This window comes from Poecilia reticulata, chromosome 15 (genome assembly GCF_904066995.2).
Source record: "Poecilia reticulata chromosome 15, P_reticulata-male-v2, whole genome shotgun sequence".
NCBI lineage: Eukaryota > Metazoa > Chordata > Actinopteri > Cyprinodontiformes > Poeciliidae > Poecilia > Poecilia reticulata.
The window spans coordinates 25,133,793-25,157,026 of NC_088844.1; the positions used below are offsets into that span (position 1 = coordinate 25,133,793).

Consider the following 23,234-nt stretch of genomic DNA (forward strand, 5'->3'; position numbering starts at 1 on the left):
TTCTTGCACCCTTGTCCCTTAATGGGGTCGGGAGGGTTGCTGGTGCCTATCTCCAGCTAACGTTTCGGGCGAGAGGCGGGGTCACCCTGGACAGGTCGCCAGACTGTCGTAGGGCAACACAGAGACACACAACCATGCACACACACACTCACACCTAGGGGCCAAGTAATCTAACAGTCATGTTTTTGGACTGTGGGAGGAAACCGGAGTACCCGGAGAAAACCCACACATGCACAGGGAGAACATGCAAACTCCATGCAGAAAGACCCCAGGCCGGGGATCGAACCCAGAACCTTCTTGCTGCAAGGCAACAGCTCTACCAACTGCGCCACTGTGCAGCTGCCAAAAATTAGCGATTGGGTAAAATTTTAAACTTTAGAGTCCCCCCCTTCACCCCCCACATGGTCAACTGAGTTACTGAAGCAAACTTTTCAATAATATCAAATATAGAAAAAAAATGTGTAGTGTGTGGCATGCAAACAGAGCAAAACCAGGAGACGATGCTTTTTACACTTTATTGTATATTTATATATATATATTTATATATATAAAACTACAAAAGTAAGACCGTTTTCAGTTCATAAACAGCTGTGAAGCTGAGCATTTTATTTTCTACAGACCCACCGATACAGTGATCGGCTGATAATTTCTCTCTCTGTGTTTGTTGCATAGAAAAAGGCACAGCGCTGAGGTCCGTAAGTTACAGCCCGTGTTGAGGGAATCCGCCGCACGCTTGGACGCAATGAAACCGATTTGGTGACAAACACTGATTGAAAAGTCTTAGGAGCTTGAATGTTGGTCATACTATGTACATTACTTTTGGCATGAAAGCATCCATGACAGGCTTTGGAGTCTTGACATCTGTAGGTTTGAGACCGTTTTCTTTAAATATTGCTGCATGAATGTGAACTGTTTGCCTTCAACCGGAAAATGATAAAAAGTACAAAAGATATAAAAAGTTGTGGCCACCCCACCAGGAGAAACAAAAATAAAATCCAGAACGCAACAAACCAACAGAAGATAATATAACAACCTATGTATATAAAAAAAATGGCTTCCACCCAGTTTTTCACACTCCGATACATTCCTATCTAAAAGTACATTCCTAACACACATTCTGTACACACATTTACAATCCATGTGTCCACTTCACATCAAAAATAAATATATTTACACAGAAAAGACAAAAACCCCAAGATGAATAAATAATTTCAATGGAAATTAAACAAAAGCACTCCAAAAAAAATTTAAAACACACAGAGAGAAACAAGACACAGTCGTCTGCAAACAGCATAACGTGGCGCTCGACTCACATCTGAGCAAATACTCTGCCAGGGAACCCAAACTTTACACCACCCTCCATTTCTCTGAAGCACCACTGGATACAAGGGCTTCTCCAGATGTCTGGTAATTATTTTAAGATAAAATAAATGTCTTTTGAACTCTCCCTTTGGAACGTAGCTCTGATTGGCACAGTTCCCTCACATGGTACAGCTCAAATTGACGAGGTTTTCAACTTCAGGTAGCTTCACATTGTTGTTTTTATTCGCTGCTTTGCTAGCTTTGTACTTCCCAAACAGAATTAGCATCTGCCGACAATTCTACAAAAATTGACTTTTACAATGTTTTCTTCTCACTTTAATTCACTATTTAATAATTATTTCATTCATTCAGACTTTAATTTTAGTTTTGAGTTCTCAAGGTGTTTTGCAGCTTGCTAGCTTGATAAATTTATAATTGCAATAAATTTTAACCTGTTTTATAATGAATTAAACATTTTTTAAAGTAATTTGTGATGAAAAAATTTATTTTTTAAAAAAGCTATCATTAGCATTAAAGGTGGTTTAACGGTCTGTTATTTAAAGTTATCATCTTCATTCTGAAAATTTGCAGTTTTAAGGGCTTTCTCTGAAACTGCAAAAATTTGCTCCACAGCGCCCCCTACAATGTAAATTACATTTAAGTAGAAGTCAAAAACAAAAACAGTCTCGACGGGAATCCATTTTGGATTGCATCATACAATACAGCGCCATCTACTGGCTATACACTGGCACTGCAGTGTAATTAATTAAGTGAGATTCAGATACAAGTGGACAGTTTTGAAAGGCATCATTCAGAACCAGCCTGGTGTTTCTGCAAAATGCCCGTTTTCTAAGCTGCCTCTGGCACCAACCGCGCCCTTCATGCCCTGCAACGATTTAAGCTCTCAGCAAAAACAGAGAAAATGCCCAGGATGGATTGCTTTGTTGTTTTTTGTTGCCTTCAGATGCATTGCCATAGTTCACAGGTCAATAAAAAGTGGCGCTACTTGGAGTGAAAACCAAAAATACCAAACTTTTTGAGCTGTTCCACGTAAAGGGAAAGTGCCAAAAGTGTTCAGAAATGCTGCTTCTGACAATCTGAATTTTAAACAAATGCAAAAAAGGTTTAATTTAATAGATTATAGTTAGATTTATAAGGCTTTGTGACAAACATAGTTTTAATACACCACAGTCTGTTGCATGGCTGCAGCATCAGGTTAACACTGTGGTTTTGGTTTTCCACTTCAGTGGAAATCTCAATTCAAATTTCTTCCGTGATAGTTTTAGCTCTCCCGCTAATATTGGGTTGAGAAAATAGTGTAAAGTAGCAGGACTGCTAATCTACAAAGAGCTAGCTAGCATTTAAGGCTACCTATTACCAACACATGTAAACAAACCCCGTAGAAACAGGGAGTGTGAGTAATACTGTAGGCCCTGCTGTTACCAAATCATTATAATCCGTTTTCTGAAAAAAAAAAATAAATAAATGCATCAACTTTGGAGCTTTTCCAAATTCATCTACGTGCAATTGGGACTGGGGAGAGGGCTGCTTATTTCTTCGAGTGTAAACCAGTGTTACCAGTGGGTGCAGCTCATTTGAATACCTCTGCAACTGGTTTGTGATAACTGGCTCATATAACCGAGCTCATGTAAAACAACCAGCAGTTGTATTATGACTGTGAATAAGGTGGGGAGACGAGCAGAAGTATGGAGGGGTGGAAGGGCCAAAAAAGTAACATAAAAAACAACAACAACAAAAACCAGGAAGTCTGGCATTGAATTCGTAGACATCATGTGTACACAAACAGACGCTCCCTTCTAGTAAAAAGTTTAAACAACAACCTGGTGATGTGGTTTAGAGCTACTCCTAAAGCATTATTGCAGAGCCAGGCTAACGTGGAGATCTATGGGGGTCCAAATGTGCCAAAATGTGATTTAAAAAAAACAAAAAACATATTACACACCATGTTTTGGTCTACACTGGACTAAAGTACACTGATATAATTACATATTATTGCAACCTTTTGTATTGTATGTATTTAATAAAATCAACCAATTTCAATAATTATGGTTACATTTATTTATGTCAGGGCTGCAAAATTGATCGAAGAAAAAAAGTTGGTACATTCTGCAGATTTTTCATTTAACCACTTAAGCTTTTTATATAATATTAGGAATATATTAGAAGATGTAAATAAGCAAACTATTCTGTTTGCTTATTTGCAAACAGAATGCTTAATTGGAGAGAAAAAGGTGCTTTTGAATTTTTTTTACTGAACTTGAACCAGGTGAAAACTACTTGAGGAGTTCTAGGTAGAACATATTTACAGAAAAACATTTTTTTTTAAATCTTGAATAGAAAAAGGGTTTGTTTTTTGTAAATTTTTTGGCTTATTTACTCATCTGAGAATGTTTTTTTCAGCAATTCGCCTCTTTTGAGTTTGTATTTATTGTGATTAATCCAATTAATCATTTCAGCCCTACTGAATATAAAATAATTTATCAGATTAATAATTTACTACATCTTGTCACTTTTGGCACCCCATAGACACCAATAAAACAATATATTCCTCCTTAAATGCTTGCTTTACAATTAAAACATTGTATCTGTAATAAGATAAAGATTAAATAATCATCATTTGATCATGTAAAATTACCTCAACAAAATTTAATACAATATAATAAATTAAAAACATCATGTGACCCTCAGTGGGCTGTTAAAGTGAGAAGAGCAGATAAAAAATACTGTAAAAACCAGGAACTGAATAAGTGGTCATTTGAAAGGCACTCAGCTGCTAAAAGCCATAATTACAGTGTGTGTATGTATATGTTTGTTTTGTATTTCTGTACCTGTGAGGAGTGCATATCCCCACGAGGATTAAAAATAGAAATATTTACAGTTACTCTTAAGGGTTAAGGCTTAGCTTCAGGTAAAGGACTAGAAAGGAAATTCATAAAGTTCCTCACAAGTATAGATATACAAAATTCTGTGCACTACAAAAACACAAAACCTTACCATTATTAGTGTAGTTCATAGTGCAAATATCTTGGTACATTTGAAATAAAATTATAACGCGACTATTCATCAAGATATGGGAGCTTGATTTAAGTAAATAATTTCCTAAAAGAGCCCTATTATGCTTCGTTGAATGGTTAAGATAGATCTACGGAATATACAAAACATATTCAATTTTTACACAAAATCATTCTTAGATCTGGTTACTTCTGCTTATTTTAGCTCCTTTCAGAATGAGCTATTTTAGGGCTCTGTCACTTTAAATCCAAATAAGCTACTGCTGGTCACGCCCCCAGCTCAACATTTACAATCGCAAGTGAAGATGGCTTCAAAAGGATGCACAATTATACAACCATACATCTTTGAAAAGCCTGAACAATTTAAAAAAGAATGTAGCAAGTGGTTTCCAGCTGACCAAACGCACTGGAGTTCTTGGGTTGCTAGGTAACGGGGCTGGGCTCAGCTAGGGTTGCTAGGTAACCACTCAGTAGTGGCCAGGTTTTTGAAAAGAAAAAATTCCACTGGCAGGTTATACTACTTCCAACATGGTACAATGTCTTTTTATAATAATCTGCCAATAATTAACGTTTTAATCAATATTAAGGAATTATTTACTTAAAACAAAATCATATCTTGGTAAAAAGTTACTTGTGAGTTAGTTTTCTCATTTCAAGTATACCAAGACATTTGCACGAGAAACTAGACCAAAAATACTTCTATGTTTTTGCGGTGTGTATTCTTTGCTTCCTCGTTACTTCACTTCCACACCTAGAAAGGCGAGCACAGTGCATGAACAGTGTTGTGTAGAAGTAGTAGTTGTCATAGTAGTACTAGTTGACATCACCTTCGATGTTTACAATTACCGACCTTAGAAGAAAAAGTCTTTTAAAGAGATAAAAACAAAAGGGATCCCAAATTTTCCATCCAGTCTGTTTCTCCAGGTTAATAAAAAGTTTCGCAGGTGGAGGTCAGGGTGTCACTGAATCATGACCCCACCAGCACCTCCATGATGTGGTCCAGTTCTGTCAGATCAATTTTAAAAGGCTGATTGGCTGAAACCTGGGGGGCGGAGCCGCTGTACGGCGACGCCAGAGTTTTGAGGAGATCGTCGGCGTTCACCACTGGCGAAAGCTTGGCGAGACCGCCACCGCCAGCTGTGGCGCCTACGGCCCCCGCTGTGGTGCAAGGGTCAAAGTCGTACATGGACGTGTCAATATCGGCGAACAGGACGTCGTCCAGCGCCAAGTCTGAGAGGAAACCCGAAGAAGAAGGGGATGAAGGCGAAGGGGAAATGTCTTCCAGGCTAGCAGGGGAATGTGCGGGCAGGAAAACAGCAGCTGCCTCTGGCTTAGCACCCATTGTCCTGCAGTCTCTGGTGGAGCCTGTGGGTGATGAGAAAGGGGATGGAGTGGGGGAGGTAGTTATGGTCATAGTATTAGCGGCTGCCGTCCGTGTAATGGCGGTGGGAGGAGCCAACTCCATGTCACTCGGAGAGGATGAGAAACTGTCGTTTGATAGGACAGTCACACTAGAGGACACCTTGCTCATTAGCGCTGACGATGGAGCTAGTGGGGGCGGAGACAGAGGAGGAGTGGGTGGGGACGGCGCGCAGAACGCCGAATCCCCACCGTCCTCTTCCAGTAGCGAGGCTGGAGTGAGGCAGGCGTCCAGGGGCGCGGCGCAGCCTTCCAAGCGCTGGGGTGCTGGGCAGCTGGGAGGCACCATCGGGTGGGGCGAGGGTGGCGGAGGAATCGCCGGCATCAACAGCGTGGATGGTTGAGACAGGATACCGAAAGATGGCGGCGCCTCGCGGAACCCTTCGTCCATGGGGTCATCAGGCGGCGGCGAGGGCGGCAGAAACAGTGGCCGCAGGGAGCCCTCCTGCTTGAGCTCATCTTGGATGCGGCGGAGCATGTTGTTGATGAGGACGCGGCGCTCCAGGCTGGGTTCACCGAGCGGCCGCTGGCTGTAGAGCTTCATCAGGGAGATGTTGAAGATGGTCTGTCTCTGAAGGGTGTAGGACACCTTGGAAAGACCTTCCGAGGCAACGCCTACCCCCGCTCCCGCCACCGACGCCTCCACCGCTTTGCCTTCCAGGCCCTCTTCATCCTCTTCCAACTTCCGCTTTGCACCTTTACAGAACATATATCTAGACAAAACAAAACAAAAGGAGAGGAAACAAGTTAATCAATCAAGTGCTCAGATAAGAAATCATTAAGACACAAATCAAGTCTAAAGTAGTGTTGCTCCTTCGCATTCAGCGACTTAAAGCTCAGAACCTAAATAAAGTCACTCCAGACTTCATGGAAATCTGTTAGACCTAAAGGTGGATGGTCTAACAGTGTGTCCATTTCTCTTTTTGGACAAAATCATTCTTGGATAATAAGATTTTAGTCTCATCAGTTCTGCCGACGAGCTGTTTTAGGACTACTTATCACTTTAAATCCAAATAAGTTGCTGCTGGCCACGCCGCCAACTCAACAATGCAAAATTGTGTTTTTTAAATTAGCAATACATCTACAAAGTTTTACACAACTGGTTTCACAATTACTTGATCAGTACATTTGAATGGTGCTATTGTATCCCCTCCTTTAGTGCCGCCCTGGGCAACTGCCCATATCAAAAAACCTTCTATTTTGGGGATTGTCGTTAAATTGCATCCCAAATCCAAAATAACTTCGTTCGTACAGGGACCAAAGTCGTCTTTGGGACAGTAAGAAGCTGCAAACAGAAAATGAGCATATTGCATTTGGAGATAAAAAATAAAATAAATAAAAAAATACAGACAAAATGAGCAGCTGTAGAGGAAACCTTCACACACTAAGTTACGTAATAGCAGTGCTCCCTGCTCAGTACAAGCCAGATTTAAAGCCCAACCTTTGGCCACTCCTCTTTTTATGATATTAGAGGGAGAGCTTGCTGGTTGTGGCGGTGAGCAGGGTACAAGAGGAGCAATAATTTGGGTGATTTTTTTATAAAACTATTCAGAAAACAAAGAAGAAGAAAATGGAAAAGAACGAAAGGAGCTGCTGCAGTGTGCTTGACTTTAATCCAGGCTGACATGCAGCCAGTCGCCGCCTGAATAAAGGCGCATGCGTCTTCTCTCAAACACACACACTCACACACACAGGAAGTGTAAGCTGCAGGCCCAGTCACCACGACCCGTTGGTTGCCATGACAAACCGAGTCAGCTGGGAATTCACCCAAAGAAACGACAATGAATGGGACGCGGTGGAGGGAGGAAGAAGAGTACAGGAGGAAGATGAGGAAGACAAGCGAGAAGCGGAAGCAGAGGAGTAGGAAAGGTAATGAGGAATCCATCCAGAGATGCAGATAAACCCACAATCGCATCTACGACTAGGCCAAGGGTGTTCAAAGTGAGGTCCGGGGGCATTTGCAGAACCTGTCCTGATTTCTTGTGGACCCCAACCACAATTCAAGAATAATTTTCTACAAAACTGCGACTATTGAATCAAAATCTACTTACAAAAATGTTAGATGCAGCAAAAAGTGATAATCTTTTCCAAACTTTCTAGTTTCCATCTAAATTAGACCACATCTACTCACAACTTGTACTCTAAAATACACCTTTGTGCAATGATGTGCTTTTAATCGCTGTATTAAAGCTCGGCTAAATACACTGACCAAGATCCTGTTTTTATTGCTGAGAACAGACAAAATAGTTTTCAGCTTTCTTACGTTATTGCCTAAAATGCAATAACATAACATTCCTTTGGGCTAAGCTTGATCATTTGTAGCAAAGGATGCATCTGTAGGTAAATAAATACGTCTAAAAACATGTGGAAAGTTCAGTCCTTCCTGTTTGACTCAACATTAATACAGTATAGTGCTGATCTGGTGTCTATTTTTTGGTTAACTGATTAATAATTGGATAAAAAAGGTGTCTAATAGGATATTTTTATGTTTGTTTTACAAAATTTTTACCAGGTGAAATTAAAACAATGACAATTGAGTTCCAAGTAGAACATATCTACAGACAAAAGATGAAAAATGTTGACATTTTTGTACAGATGTGACTTGGTTAGTCCTTACTGTGGTGTTCATTCGGCAAATGGCCTTTTGAAGATTGTGTATATAGCTTACAATTGATTGCTTACTATATTATAGTTGACTATTATTTCAGTTATTGATTGATATAGTATATAACTGAAAATGACGGGTTCTAACCGGTTTTCTGTTGAAAACTGTAGCGGAACAGCCTGGAATCACCATAGCAACCAGTGACTCAGCAATATTTCAGCCTCTGCTTCTTGCATTACTCGGCAGATTTTTATTTTGTAAATAAATAATCCAGTATCTAATAAGTTGGGAATTATTCACAGACTCGCATGTAGTTTGAACAAAGTATTCACACCTGCATCACACCAAGCGGCATCAGGTTGCTACGGTTACCGAGTAAGACCTCGAACTTCTCTACATCTTCTCAATAATTTACATGGTGAATAAAGATGCATTAGAGGAAATGAAAGGGAGTTTCTGGCAGCTGGATAACTTCTGGCATTAACACGTTCTCACGTCGGCACTCCTTCATTGCAGTAGTGACTGCTGCTGCTGCTGCTTCAGGAAAATGGAGATTCAGAGGCGCGAGGAATAAAAAAAAAAAAAAAAAAAAAAGGCATTTCAAAGCAGAACGCTGCTGCTGTGTGACTGAGAGGCGAAGCAGCTGCGCATGTGTGACTCACCGAGCCACGGCAGGCTGTTTGGGCTCTCACACACAAGACGCACACATACCAGAGGTGCCCCACCCGTCACATTCCTCTTCATTATCCTCCTCTCGCCTCCGACTATCCGCTCCTTCCACACTATTCCACCCGTCTTTAACATCCTGCAGCTTTAATTCCTCCAATTTCTCTACAGTAACTCCGTTTAAAAAAAGAAAAACGGATCGTAAAAGAGTCAACGTGATAAAGCACAGCAGCGGAGCGGGGTCACTCTGACTGAAAATCCTACCGAGTCACAGTTAAACTATGATGCCAAAACTTTCTGAAAGTTTCCTTTAGAGAAATTCAGTGAAATAAAAAAGTCCTGATGCTACGTTTGTTTTCAAACTTGTTGACAGAAAGACGCACCAATCTGGCTTTAACTGGCTCATACCGGTTTCTGGCATAATTAAGAGCAACTGCTTGAAAACTACAAGGTGCAGATGATAAAATAATTTCCCGTTTTTTTGTTTTCCAGCAGATGTTTGGTTAAAAAATGTTAATTTAAAAATATATATATTAAAATACCATTTTGAGCATTTATTTTACATTTATTAACTACAATTAAGCCTGTAGCAAAAAGCAATTATGCAGTTAATCACAACATTAATTAAAATTAGCTTAATTTACATTTGGATGGTTAATATTTTTTGCAGATCAATTTTGTTTGTAGAAATATAATCCATTTTATTTATTGTCTTGGTTGTATGTGGGGCTCTTTCTCCCTGTTTTTGTTGTTTTATTTTGGATATTAAAATGTCTTCCATTGATCTTTGAGAGCACAAACTTGCTTTATTATATCAATCAATATATTATTTGAAAATGGTCTAAAAACCACAACATTGTCATTTATCATATTATTTACCATCCAGCAAAATTTGTTGTGACAGGGCTAACTATGCTATTTTTTTACTACTTTTGTAAAGCTAATACCTTTGTAAACCCATTTAAAAACAATTAACCTAAATGAGTAAAGATCTTGTAAAATATTTGCAATACTGGGGTTCAAATTTATTTTGATCTGAATGGTCTAATGCTAGGGCTGCACAGTGGCGCAGTTGGTAGAGCTGTTGCTTTGCAGCAAGAAGGCTCTGGGTTCGATTCCCTCTCTTTCTTCTTCCCATGTCTTTCTGCATGGAGTTTGCATGTTCTCCCTGTGCATGCGTGGGTTTTCTCCGGGTTCTCCGGTTTCCTCCCACAGTCCAAAAACATGACTGTCAGGTTAATTGGCCTCTCCAAATTGCCCCTAGGTGTGAGTATGTGTGTGTGCATGGTTGTGTGTCCTGTGTGTCTCATGTGTTGCCCTGCGACAGACTGGCGACCTGTCCAGGGTGACTACACCTCTCGCCTGGTACGCCAGTTGGAGATGGGCACCAGCAACCCTCCCGACCCCACTGAGGGACAAGGGTGTAAGAAAATGGATGGATGGATGGTCTAATGTTATATACGCATTGGTAATATGATAAATACAAAGAAAAGGTAAGTGAATGAGAACTGTGAGAATAATTACACAATATCAGAAGCCGTTTCTTCACTGCTACGTAAACGTTAGCTTCTAAAACAAGAGGAAACTGATGCGTCTGCATGTACAGAAATCATCCTTTAATCAGTTTTTTAATCAGATAACCCTTATCAAGCCAAAATTACTTTCCTCTCGTAGATATGGTTTATTGGAATCAGTAAACACATTTCCTTACAGTGGACTATCACAGAAAATAACTTTACATGAGTGCAAAACAGAAAAGTCCAAAATAGTATGAGAAAGACAAATAATTAAAAGTACAAAATGACAAAATTATCTGAAATTAAATACAGCATCACTTTTAAAGCAATGTCTATTATTTTAGCAGCTATAATAATAATAATAATAATTGTTGCATGTTGTACAAGCAACACGCACATGCAACAATTATTAAAGAATACATACATATAATGCTTTTTGGCATTTTCCAAAATTATCAAAATTATCAAAATTTTAGGTCAGCTAAAATTTTGATAATTTTAGCTGACCTAAAACTTTAAAAGTTTAAGTTTCATTTAACTTCAGACAGCAAGAAAAAAAATTGTTTGTTTGTATTGGAAAATATCTGGATTCAACTGTAAATAATGTCTTCCAATATTTTTTTTTGTTTACATCAGTAAATAAAAGCAGATGTTTTGCTTTAAATGTGAGTTTTGTTTTACCTAAAAGATTATGATATCAAAATCTCAGCCCTTGTCCAGAAAAAAAAACAAAAAAAACTGTCGCCGTTTTCTCTTCCTTTAGCTGAACAAGGGTTAACTCCAGTTAACAACAAATCCATGTAACTACCCAAGGATCGCTCCAAAGAGGAGGTAAAGTCAGGTGTGTGCATGCATGGTAGGTGCTGGATGCCAAACATTAAACATGCGGTCTGATGATATTATTCCTGGAGCCGGCTGCGTGTGCGTAGTGCAGTAGTGGAACGGTAGTGGACGGCCTCTGCAGTGATATTATGATCCTGTAACCGGATATGCTGGTTTCCATGCCTGAGCTGCACATCCACCCCTCCCCCTCACCTCCCTCCACGTTGGGCTATTTCAGGTTCTGTGGATGCACAAAGTACTAACACACACACACACCGCTACAATGCTGCAGGTAGATGAAAGTGGCTTTCTCCTGAGTGCATCCATCTCTGCATTTGCACATGCATCCCAGACGAGCGGCTGCAGTCATGACTGCGTTTTTCGCTGCGATGCGTCCGACTCTGCATGAGGACGAAACTCTCCAGCTCACCTCTGTGAGAATTCACCTACCGCCAAGGTTATTACAGCTAACTAAAGCTAACGAAATAATGAAAACTGAAACTGAGAAAACGTTTCCGTCAACTGAAATACATAAAGAAAACTAATTATAGCATGCGTTATAAAACGCATGCTATAATTGACACGTACTGAAATTATAGACATGATATCATTTGTTTTCATGTTTATGAATTTATTTATTAGCCTTTCAAACTGATGAGAAATTGATTTATTTTTCGCCCCACACACAAGCAGTTTACGCACTTCCAGTGCTGGACAATAAATCAATAATACATACTGCGATAAACATGTCATTAATAGAATATTCAATATATAAAATATTCAATAAACTCCAGCCAGCTAAGCTAGGTTGGTGGAATCTACCATCTCACTCACCCTTTGGTTACCTAGCAACTCATTCACTCACTCTTTGGTTACCTAGCAACGGCCTGCTGAGTAACTTGCCCAGTAGCAGTTTTAATATCTCTCCACTTTGCCTCAAAACTCCTTCAAAATAAACAACAACGTGGAGAGAAAACTGTGGATAAAAAAGGAAAGGTAACACCACCAGTTAGGCAGTATTTCAAATATTTAAAGTGGAAAATGTTTTGATTAGCACAAACCTTTGTAAGCTGTCAAAATGCTCATGTTTTTACAGTAACAACGTGTGAGTATAATCAAATTTATTTGTTGAAACTACAAAATGGTGGTAGAAACAGAAAAATATTCCAATAGTCATAAAACACTGGAAAAAATAAAGTTGTTCTCACTTTTTTGAAAATACAAAATATATATTTTGTTACTTTACCACTTTATGCAAAATTAACATTCAATTTTTGCACACTTAATTCATTATTAATGTAATTTAGCTGTGATTTCAATCGCTTTAAATTAATTTACATATACATTTAGTAGAGTTTTACGTCTCTCATTTTTGTAGGAAAACTTTGGTAGCCACACCTACTAAAGTTTTTTTTTTTTTTTTTTTTAAACAACACATTCTTTTGAAAGTGCAATAAAAACTAGCATACAAACTGAATTAGACAAAAAAAAATCACAAAATAAAACTACACCATAAAGGAAAATGCAAAACTATTATAACCATGTGTGTTTCACTCTCTCTCATGCACGCACACACACACACAATGTCGTCCTAGTAAACACATTCCAGACCAAACCCAGAGGAAGAGATGGCGTACTGTGACCAGACCCCACTACGCTCACTCACACAAATTAAGATACCATTATCCCAAGACGAGAGCCGAATTATTAAAACTGGTTCTGTGACATTCCTAAAATCCACATTCAAGATTCATTCATCCCGGTATCAGACCTGATCATCGACTTCTTGTTGGTAACCAGGAAAACACACAATGAGAGTCACTTCCTAGCAGCTGCATAATCAGAAACCGCACACATGAAAGTGACACCGTGACACAGTTCGACACACACCACTCAGCAAATCAAGGTTCTGATACTTCTGATTAAAGAAGAGCGGAGGAGATAGACGATTACGCACCGAAAAATGTTTTGTCTTTTTGATCTGAAGAGTCTCAAGGGCAACGTAGAATCCAGAGTTCAAAATAATACCAAGGAAGAAAGCAATGCCAATGAGTCCGTTGGCAAACTTTATAATAATAACCAATAAGCCTGTCACGATAACAAATTTCCTGGGTGACAAATTCTCTCAGAAGTTATTGCGATAAACGATAATATTGTTGTTTAAGACCAATTTCAAGTAATATAATGGTAATTGCATGATAATGCAAGAACACATTCTCAGAGATTAACAAACTTTAAATTTTAATGAACATTTAACACCGAGATATTTTAAATATCCACAACAAATAAAAATAATCATAAAGTCTCTAAACAAAATTGTCTTTCAAAACAAAGAGCTAGTTGAGACCAAAAAACCAGACTGGAAACTTTTTATCACCCAGTTTTTTGGTAGAAAGAGAGAAAAACAATAAGTCGTCCAAATGGTAATTAACAAACTCGCTTTAATTTATCATGCGATTAACTGATTTATTACTTATTGCGATAGGCCTATGCACCGATGTCAAAATTTGAGCCAACTTTGTATACATATTAAATTAAACTTGAAACAAATAAACTGATTAATCATGATTAATCAATTATTCAAATAATCAACTAATTTTGTAATTGATTAATCATTAACTGGAGCAAAAAAGGCACTTTTCTGAAAAAGCATTACACTCAAAGCAGTAATTTAGCCAAAACTGTGCAAAACTATAAAATTTGCCATTTAAGATGTAAAAGAGACCCTCTAAAACTCTTCCAGTGAAATTGTTTTAGCTTCATCCAGTTCAAATTCTGTCACAAAAATCTCTTAAGCATCTTGATTGATTTGTTAAATGAAAAACTAATCAACATTTTTGTGCTACACTGTATTGATATTAAGTCAAGCAGAAAGAACCGAGCTTCTCACATGTCATTCACTAAAGGAATGCTTTCTTATTACACTTTAGCCAAAAAGGGAGTTGAATTACTTATTTGCATAGTCTAAAAGTCTCAAATTCTGCAAAAGGTACCAACTTTTTTTTTATCCGATTAATCGTCAGAGATAATTCATAACTAAAATCAACGTTATTAGGAACCTCTTGAATAACTTCAGTTTTAACTAATTTTATTCTAGAGCTGCACTCTTTAGAAACTCTGAGGTTTAAAATGTTTATAAAACCTGTTGGAAATGTTTTTCCAACTCCTGTTTGGTTCACAAACGCTGACCCTCGTTTATGAAACTTACATTTGATAACGTAAAATTTATGTAGTGAAGTTGGATGTCTAAGCTTCACTGAACTGAACTTCAGAAACTCAAAAGAGTGCGACCAAAGGAGGATCGAGCTTCTACGTGAAGCCATGCGTCTAATAAAGGAATAATGTGGCATTAAAATGCTTCTCTGGCTGCAAAAAAACCAAGCTGGGTATTTTATTAAAGCAATTAAAAACTGGATTGAGCAGTGGAACCAGCTCACACATTCAAAAGTGCACTGCAAAAAGCAATGTACCAAAAAAATAAAACATAAAAACATTTTTTTTGGTCTAGAGTATGTCTTAGTAAAAATTACAGTAATAATTCCATTGGTAAATTATTCCACTTATAATAAAACATTTTCCCTCTTTCACAAATGGAATAATCTAGTACTTTTTCCATCAATATTAAGGGCTTAACACAGGTTAACATATTTTGCAGGAAAGTTACTTGCAAGTTTTGTCTTAATTCAAATATGTGGAGATATTTGCACTAGAAACTAGACCAGAAATACGTGGTAAGATTTTGTGTCTTTGCAGTGTGAAGGAGCGAAAAAGTGTAAACGCGAAAAGAGAAAGTGATTTCATGACTAGCAAAGAAACAAAAAACAGGAACAAACCATTTGTTGAAATCAGATAGTTTCTGTGAAAACAAAAAGATCTCGGGCTCCTTCATGTTGGTGATAAGAAAGAAAATGTCTTCTCAAAATGAAACTGAGAATTTTTTCTCAATAAAAAAAATTTATTGAGTAATTTACAATGTGTAGTCCATTTTTAATGTACATTTTGCTACTTATTCTAGTTATTTTCCCAGATTAAATTTTTTTAAATTATTTTTTTAAGATTCTTTTTTCAAAAACAAATCAGATATTTTTTCAAATTATTTTTAGATTTATTTCATTTTTTCTACTTATTTTCAATTAGTTTTTCAGTATTTTTTTTTACTGTTTTAATTTTAAACATCAGATTTTATTTGTTCCAATTGTATTTTTCAAAAAAAAAAAGTTTAAATCAGAATTTTTTCTTATGCTATTTTTTTCAAAATATTTTAGTTTTTTTGATTCAGATTAATTTTTTTGTTTCATTCTTTTAAGATACATGTTTTTATTCAGATTTTATTTTTTCTAATTTTGATTTTTCAACTTATTTTTCAAATAAATTTTTTTTAACAGATTAAAAAAAAAATTTCTTCAAATTTCATTTAAAAAATAATTTTATTTCAATTTTTATTTGAGACCAAGTTTTATGAATTGCATTCTTTTCAAATCACGTTTCACAGATGCCGTTTCAGATTTCTGGGGGCGGGACTCGGTGGATTTTAGCAACAACGTTTCTATTGGTCGGCTTGGACACAAAGCTTGAATAATTTACATTACAAGTTATTGAAGGTTTATATGAAACATCAGTGTGCCTGAAATAAAATCTGCCGTCACTTTAAATAGTGGATAAAACCGTTAATATTACGTCTGCCTCACATGAAAATGATTTCAGTTTCTGCAAAACTGAAGAAAGACGGGAAAACATGGTAAAGATGAGCCACAACCAAAATAAGTTTGCAAGCAGAGTGTGTGTGTGTGTGTGTGTGTGTGTGTGTGTGTGTGCCCTGAGTCAAAGTGATCATAAATGCTCACATGACAGAGGTCAGCTGGCTATCAGGGAATTCACCACAAGCTCTTACGTAATGGCAGACCTGATTGCAAAACACTACAGTGGCGCTGGGCAATATTGCAGAATCTACCTAAAAAACAGAACTGCAATGACAGACAAGTCAGAAAACATCTCAACACCTGAAATATTCAACTTTCCTGGCTTTAAATGCATTAAAGTCCAAGCTTGGGCCAAAATCACCAGCTGAAAACACCATTTTTAAACACTAAAGTCACCAAAATTCTGTCATTTTTTTAATCTATTCATCAACAAACTAGATAAACTTTAATTTATTAGGTAATCATATTTTTTAGTAGAAACTTGATCATAGACCCAAAACTTCAAATGGATTTCACTCGTTAAATGAAAGGCATCAAATTTGTTTATTATTTTGTGTTTGAATGAAGAAAACTAGGAAAAAAATATTTAATCTATTCTCAGAAATAAGAACAGGATCTAGGTGAGTTTTCATTTGAAAACACTGGCTGTATTTATCCAAGTTTCAATACAGGAATTAAAAGCACCAAGGGAAGCAAAGTTTAGAAAAGACGATCACTTTGTGTGGAATTTAACATTTTCATGAGTAGATTTTTGTTTAAAAGTCATGTAATTTATTCTTTATGATGTGTGTTATGGCTGCTATTGACAGAAAAAAATAATTAAAAAAGAGGAGTAAATGTCCATCAAATACCGTCTGAAAATTTCAAGAAAAAATGTGACATTTTCTGAGTTTGAAAAGTAAAAAAAAAAATTGATGGAAGAAAATTTTGAAATGTTTAGATTAATTTCAGAAATATTCTAGAAAAAAATGTAGAAATTTTTGAGTTTGAAGTAAAAAGAATTGCTAGAAAATAACTTAGAAACTTTTAGATTCATCTCAAAAATTTTGTAGAAAGCAGAAATTTCTGTTTCAAGAGTCAAAAAATTCAAGGTTTTTATTCTTTTTTTAGACAAAATTTTGAATTTTTTTCAGGCAATCTTTCAGAAATGTCCAAGTTTTCTATAGAAATTTTTTAGATAAAAATAAACATTTCTGAGGGTTTTTTCTTTTCAGAAATTAGCTTGTTTTTTTTCTAGTAAATTTTTTCTATTGAAAATTGATTCCCCCCCTCCTATCAACAATTGCCCTAAAATGTCATAATGTTTAATTATAGCCAGGGGGCCACAAACAATCAATCCAGGTGCCACAAATGGCCCCCGAGCCCTACATTGAACACCCTTGGTCCAAAGTTAAAAACCAGCCTTCGGTAGCTGATTAAAGTCCATATCAGCGACACCGACAAAGGGGTGCAAAGGTCAGAGACGAGGCTGAAATAAAACGGCTCTCTTTCCGTTTGCAGTCGCACTCTGAACTAATTCATTAGACAAACGGATCCTAAAAGTGAATGTTTGGGAAAACACACACATCCACAGAGACCAAACTCCTTCAAAACAGACACAATCTACTGTTCTGGTGACGACGAGGATTACTTTTACGTAACCGTGCCGTCACTCCAAAGGTCAAACCTACATGTGCAATCAAAGCAAACTTGTGCACATCCCAAATTTTCCGGTCTGGGAGAGCGTCTCCGATCACACACGCCCTCCCCGTACGCACTCACTCTTAAGTCTATAAATAAAAGGCAGAAGAAGAGAGCAGATTTAGGTCAGCAGACATGCTGCTGCTGATGAGCGAGCGGGTTCTTCTCCGACGGAGAAAGCAGCCGCAGAATTCTGGTGCCGAGCGTCAACACGAAACCAGCGCCCGCCTTATTACCGCACCTTATGCCTTGATTTTAATCCTAAATATACTAATCCCAGCCACACTGCCTTCTGTTGCGATGGAGCGTTGCAGCAACTGGCTCTGCAGCATTTATGCGCCGAGTTTGAGCTCTCTTCCAAGCCCGCCACGCACCAGATGTTCAGATCCAGCTGCAGGCAAGTGGCTGTTCTGAACACAACGCGACAGCGTCCTAAATTAACTGATAAAGTCACAAAATCTGATTAAAAAAACAAAAAAAAAACAGCTAAACTTTGTTTTTCTTTGCTTAATAACTATAACTATGGATGCACCAATTCACTTTTCTCACGTCCAGAACCGATACCGATATCTGAGGTTTAGTATCAGCCAATATTGATCTGATACAGAAAAACATTTTTTTTTTAAAAACACAGAAAATTTTAAAAATATTTAAACCTGAAATATTTAACTTTTCTGGCTTTAAATTCATCAAAGTCCAAACCTTTGTGACAAAATCATCGGCTCCAAACTACTAAGGGGCCAAAAAAACTAAATAATTTTTTTTTTTTAAACTACAATAGCCTCCTGATAAAGTCACCCAATGTGCTAAATTTAAAAAATAAATCTAGGTGATCTTAAATAATCTACAGCTAAATGCGACACGTTTTCTACAATTAATAATTAGGGATGCACCAATCCACTTTTTTCGCGCCCAAAACCGATATCTGAGGATTAGTATCAGCTGATTTCGATTTACAGATAAAAATGTATTTTTTATGAACACAGAAAAAGGAAAGAAAAGTTAGAAAACATCAACACCCAAACCATGTAACTTTTCAAGCTTTAAATGCATCAAAGTCCAAACTTTTTGTCAACTGGGCTAAAATTGTCAGCTCAAAAATACTAACGGGCCCAAAAATATAATTTTTGCAAACTACAGCAACCACCTGATAGACAACAAATCAGCTAAAGTTAAAAAAAACTTCTGGGTGATCTTCAATAGCTTACAGCTAAATGTGACACATTTAAGTTTTCTATGTTTAGTAACTACGGATGCACCGATCCACTTTTTCCACTTCTGAAACTGATATCTGAGGTTTAGTATCTGCCAATATCAATCCGATACAGATAAACAATGCTGAATTGACTTACCACATTTCTTTATTTTTATAACACAGATCTAAATGTTACTGAATTACAAATTTATTTGATAACTCTGCACCAGTAGAACACATTTAAACACACCAACAAACTTGGTCAAACATGTAAAAACAACAACTTTAATTTGTTCTGCCAGTTCAATTATGAATGTAACAGCCAATGTGAAAAAAAAATAAACTGACCAAAATAAGCTGCAACAAACTTTCTTTTAAATGGTTCAAAAGGTGAAATAAGGAATTCTAAATAATGTAAAATAAATAAAAAAGCATGACGTCACTCAGAGCAAAGCATATTTTCCTGAATATCAGGACTGATACAGAATACAGATATTAATATTTGTGTATTACTATTTGATTTGATAAGCTGTGCATGATTTTTTTTTATTAAACGGATGTGAATCTGTTTAGACGCACTCTTTCCTTCTTGGTTACAGACTTTTATGGCAAACAATAAATGTCCGCTATTACTCTTTATGTAATAAATCTATATATTTAAAACTTGACCTGGATATGTCTGTGTGAGGCGGCTCTCGAACATCTGACTCTCGAATGATATGTCTAAAAAACTTATCGGGATGTAAAAGTTTTATATCAGTTGATATTGATCATTATTGATCAGTTTTTTGTTTTAAATATCTCAAATATTGCCAAACTGCTGGTGTAACCTTTCCTGCTTTATTCACCCCACTTCATTTTTAAGAAATTATGAGGCACAATGCAGAAAACCTTAAATTGCTTCTGCGCAAGTTACTCAACAGGTCGTTGCTAGGTGACCAAAGAATGCATGAGTTGCTAGGTAACCAAAGGCTGAGTGAGTTAGTTGATGTCACAAAGCTAGCTTAGTTCACAGTGAGAGGTTGAGTGGATAAAGTCTTTCCCTTTACTTTTCAATGAATATTCTATAAGATGTATTGATATTGATCAAGATGTATTGATATTGATCACGTGTCTGTCGCGATATATAGTTATTGATTTATTTGATTTGTTAAGGTGAATCTCTCTCAAAACTCGTTAATGGATTTCCCCTTCATCATCCACTTACAACTGCCTGTGGATCTTCTATCAAACACTTTTTCCTTCCACTCAACTTCCCATTAATATCAGATACAGCACTCTTCTGAACTACAAAGTTTTTTGTGGAGGTTCTCAATCTTTTTTTTTTCATTGTTTCTACAAAATATTCTGATTTTTCGAGGACGTTTTAGCTACAAATTAGCTAAAATAAATGCTACACAACTTTAACATTTAAAACTAACTTTTCAATTACATTCTAATTGACTGAGAAGCACCTGTTTAGCAACTCCTGACATGTTTATTCACCTCAGATCCCATCAAAACATTATGTGTGTCCCGTGGGTCCCTGTCTGGACAAAGTAAGCAGTAGTAGTAGAAGACCTCTTGCGTGACCTATATCCTGCTTGTGGGTAAAAAGCAGAGGAACAAGGAGTGAAGAAGAGGTGCTGTCACCAGGAGGTGGCTGCTGTGTTGTGGTGCAGATTACAAAACAGAGGCCCCTCCATTAATACAACTCCTGGTTGTGGTATGTAGCAACAAAATCCCTCAGAAAACACATATTTACGACACTAAAACTGATATAAAGTGAATTAAATGTTAACACAATCGTGTTTTTGTGTACATTGCTCATTAAACTGACTTAACTGGGTCATTTTATGACGTTTTTATTGTATTGTACACATACTAAGCCATAAAAAAGTGAGGTCCAGTCACTGAGTGTATTTTAGGACAGTCCAACTGTCTTTTCTTACGGTCTGTGGAAAGTTTATCAGACGCTTTTTCTCCGCAGTCCTAAACTAAGAAGCAGAAGGACCGCCCTGTGTCAGTAACTGGAATCCACAGCGGATACACACACAGTAGCAAAACTTCTCCACCACCTTACTGTACTGATACCGAAACACCAGCAGCCGCCGTCTCTATTATTCATTACAAATAGGTTAACGCTCTCGTGCCGGTGTGTTTCCCCCCTCTCGACGTTGTTTAACTTCGCTCCTTTATAAAAAACAAGGTGGTCAAACATCGAAACGGAGGCTTACCAGATCCAGATCCGCCGGGGGTCCACAGAGAAACATGAGGGGGTATTTAAACAGTCCCGTCGGCAACAGAAAAACAATCGGTCCTCACTCCCGGAGACTCCGCCACACAATGGCGCTGATAGGAGGAGAAAACAGCCTCCGCTCTTTGGAACGCTGATGCCTTCAAGGCCTGTCGGATTCACCTACAACGAGACCGTTTTTTAATGCTTCCGCGTTCACGAACGATTTATAAGTGAACTAAGCAAAGATTATTAATAAAACGTCATGTACGTCACTGTTTTCCACCTTAAATCAAATGTAAAAAACGAAGAACAATCTGTTTAGAGGCTTCATTAAACGTTTATCTCGTGAAAACGGAGAAAGAAAAGGAACAGGCAGCAATTAATCACTAATTAGTTTAACTATATACTAAATACATCAACTCAAACAACACGTGAATGTTTTAATCTACTTTAGTTTGTTTCTGGCCTGTCAGGATCTAATTAATTAAGTAAGAGAAAAGTACGAGAATCCCTTGAAAGCAGCAGGAGAAGCTGAAACCGAGCAGCTGCCCCGAGAGCGGAGTTTAGCCCCGCCCACATCCAATTGCGTGTACACGGGCACGCAGACTCACATCAACAAGCTCCGTAACTTCACTCTGTCAGAGCAGATTGACTGGCAAAGTTTGATCAAAGTGTCAAATTACTAAATTAATGAAATACCATTAAAAAAAAAGAATTAATATTTAACGTAGCTATAAATTGCATAATTAATTAATGAGTCCTAATATTTATGAATTTATTAGATTTGTTTATGGTCTCCAGGGGCTAACAGTTCCACAATTATAGATTTTTCTTATTAGTAGTATTAGTGATGGTTAAATAAAGTTGCAAATGCAAACAGTAATTTAGCATAACTAATGAATGCATGTATCCATAAATATCTGCATGCTTAAAATATTTTTAAATACAAAATAAAGAATGTAACCAAATACAAATATTCATTATATGATAAAAGCATATAGAATCATTTCAGGGTTGATTTATTTACTGTACAATCCTGTGTTGTACTGAAGACTTCATATAGAATTTACTACATAAATAAATCCTTGAAAAGTTATATCTGTAATAAATTAAATTCCAAACAAACAGAGTAGCATATAGATAAAATTATTAGGTTTCAAAATAATAATAAATATATATTAAATGTGGATAAAATAACCAAATAAATTCTGAAATAATTCTAAGCTTCTAAAATAAAATAAATAAATCTAGATAAATGTATTCTCATCTTTGTTTGTTCAGGGATATGTGGAAATTTTGGCCATTTGATAACACTATAAAAAATAAAATAAATATAGAAAAAAATCTATATTCCAAACAGATGGGGAATACACATTTTAAATCTAAATAAAATATGTGGGGGTTTTTTTTATTAAAAATTGCCACACTTAAATGGAGACTGCTCCAAAAGCAGAAAGTGGACAGTAGCGCAGGGCATTCTGGGTAAATGATTCATGTTTTTTTTTTCTGATGCCGCTCCATTTCTTTTTACATTTTGTGAAGAAAGTTGTGTTCAGTGTCTTCTTCAGAGGTTTTTCTATTGTTCCCTTGAGTATTTCTTGGTGAAGCGCCCCCACAGGCGAGGAGGGGAACAGGTTTTTCAAATCGTTTGGTTCGTTGGACCCAATGCAGTGTGAAAGAGAACTGCAGCAGCTGAAAATGTAACAAATGTTGCAACTTTTGGTCCCCAATCAAACCGAATCTACCGACTGTCAGGTCACGTTTTACAAGCAACCAGTCTTCTAACTGGACCGGGTTGTAGTAGAAGTTTTCTAACTGGAATGATTAAAGACCTTCAGCTGGACGCTCTTTTTACGGTTACACCTGTACTAATGAATGATGGTCCTGGAATGGACCAATTTGCCATAAAGTAAACCTTTAAGCTGAAAAAAGCGCTTTCTACAACACATTTATAAGCAAAATACCATGAGTTTTGAGCAGGTACAAAGTCTACACATCACAACATTACAAGTAGGCTTGTCACAGTAAGTGATAAATCAATTAATCACATGATAAATTAAAATGAGCTCAATCATTTC

At 37.0% G+C, this 23,234-nt stretch overlaps 1 protein-coding gene across 4 annotated transcripts in view; it reads right to left on the reverse strand.

Annotated features, from left to right (window-relative positions):
- Positions 1 to 501: 501 nt before the first annotated feature.
- sertad2b (SERTA domain containing 2b) overlaps positions 502 to 23,234 on the reverse strand; it is a 37,797-nt gene continuing 15,064 nt past the window's right edge. The window contains exons 2-4 of one of the 4 annotated variants that reach the window (XM_081616318.1): positions 21,155 to 21,336; positions 20,424 to 20,517; positions 502 to 6,466 (exon numbers count right to left, since the gene is read on the reverse strand). In XM_081616318.1, coding sequence (XP_081472444.1) covers positions 5,302 to 6,462 — 1,161 coding nt within the window. In that variant the 5' untranslated portion in view covers positions 6,463 to 6,466; positions 20,424 to 20,517; positions 21,155 to 21,336 and the 3' untranslated portion in view covers positions 502 to 5,301. Of the gene's footprint in view, positions 6,467 to 20,423; positions 20,521 to 21,154; positions 21,337 to 23,234 lie in introns of all 4 variants that reach the window. The other 3 variants (XM_081616319.1, XM_008430362.3, XM_008430364.3) reach the window with 3 other exon arrangements.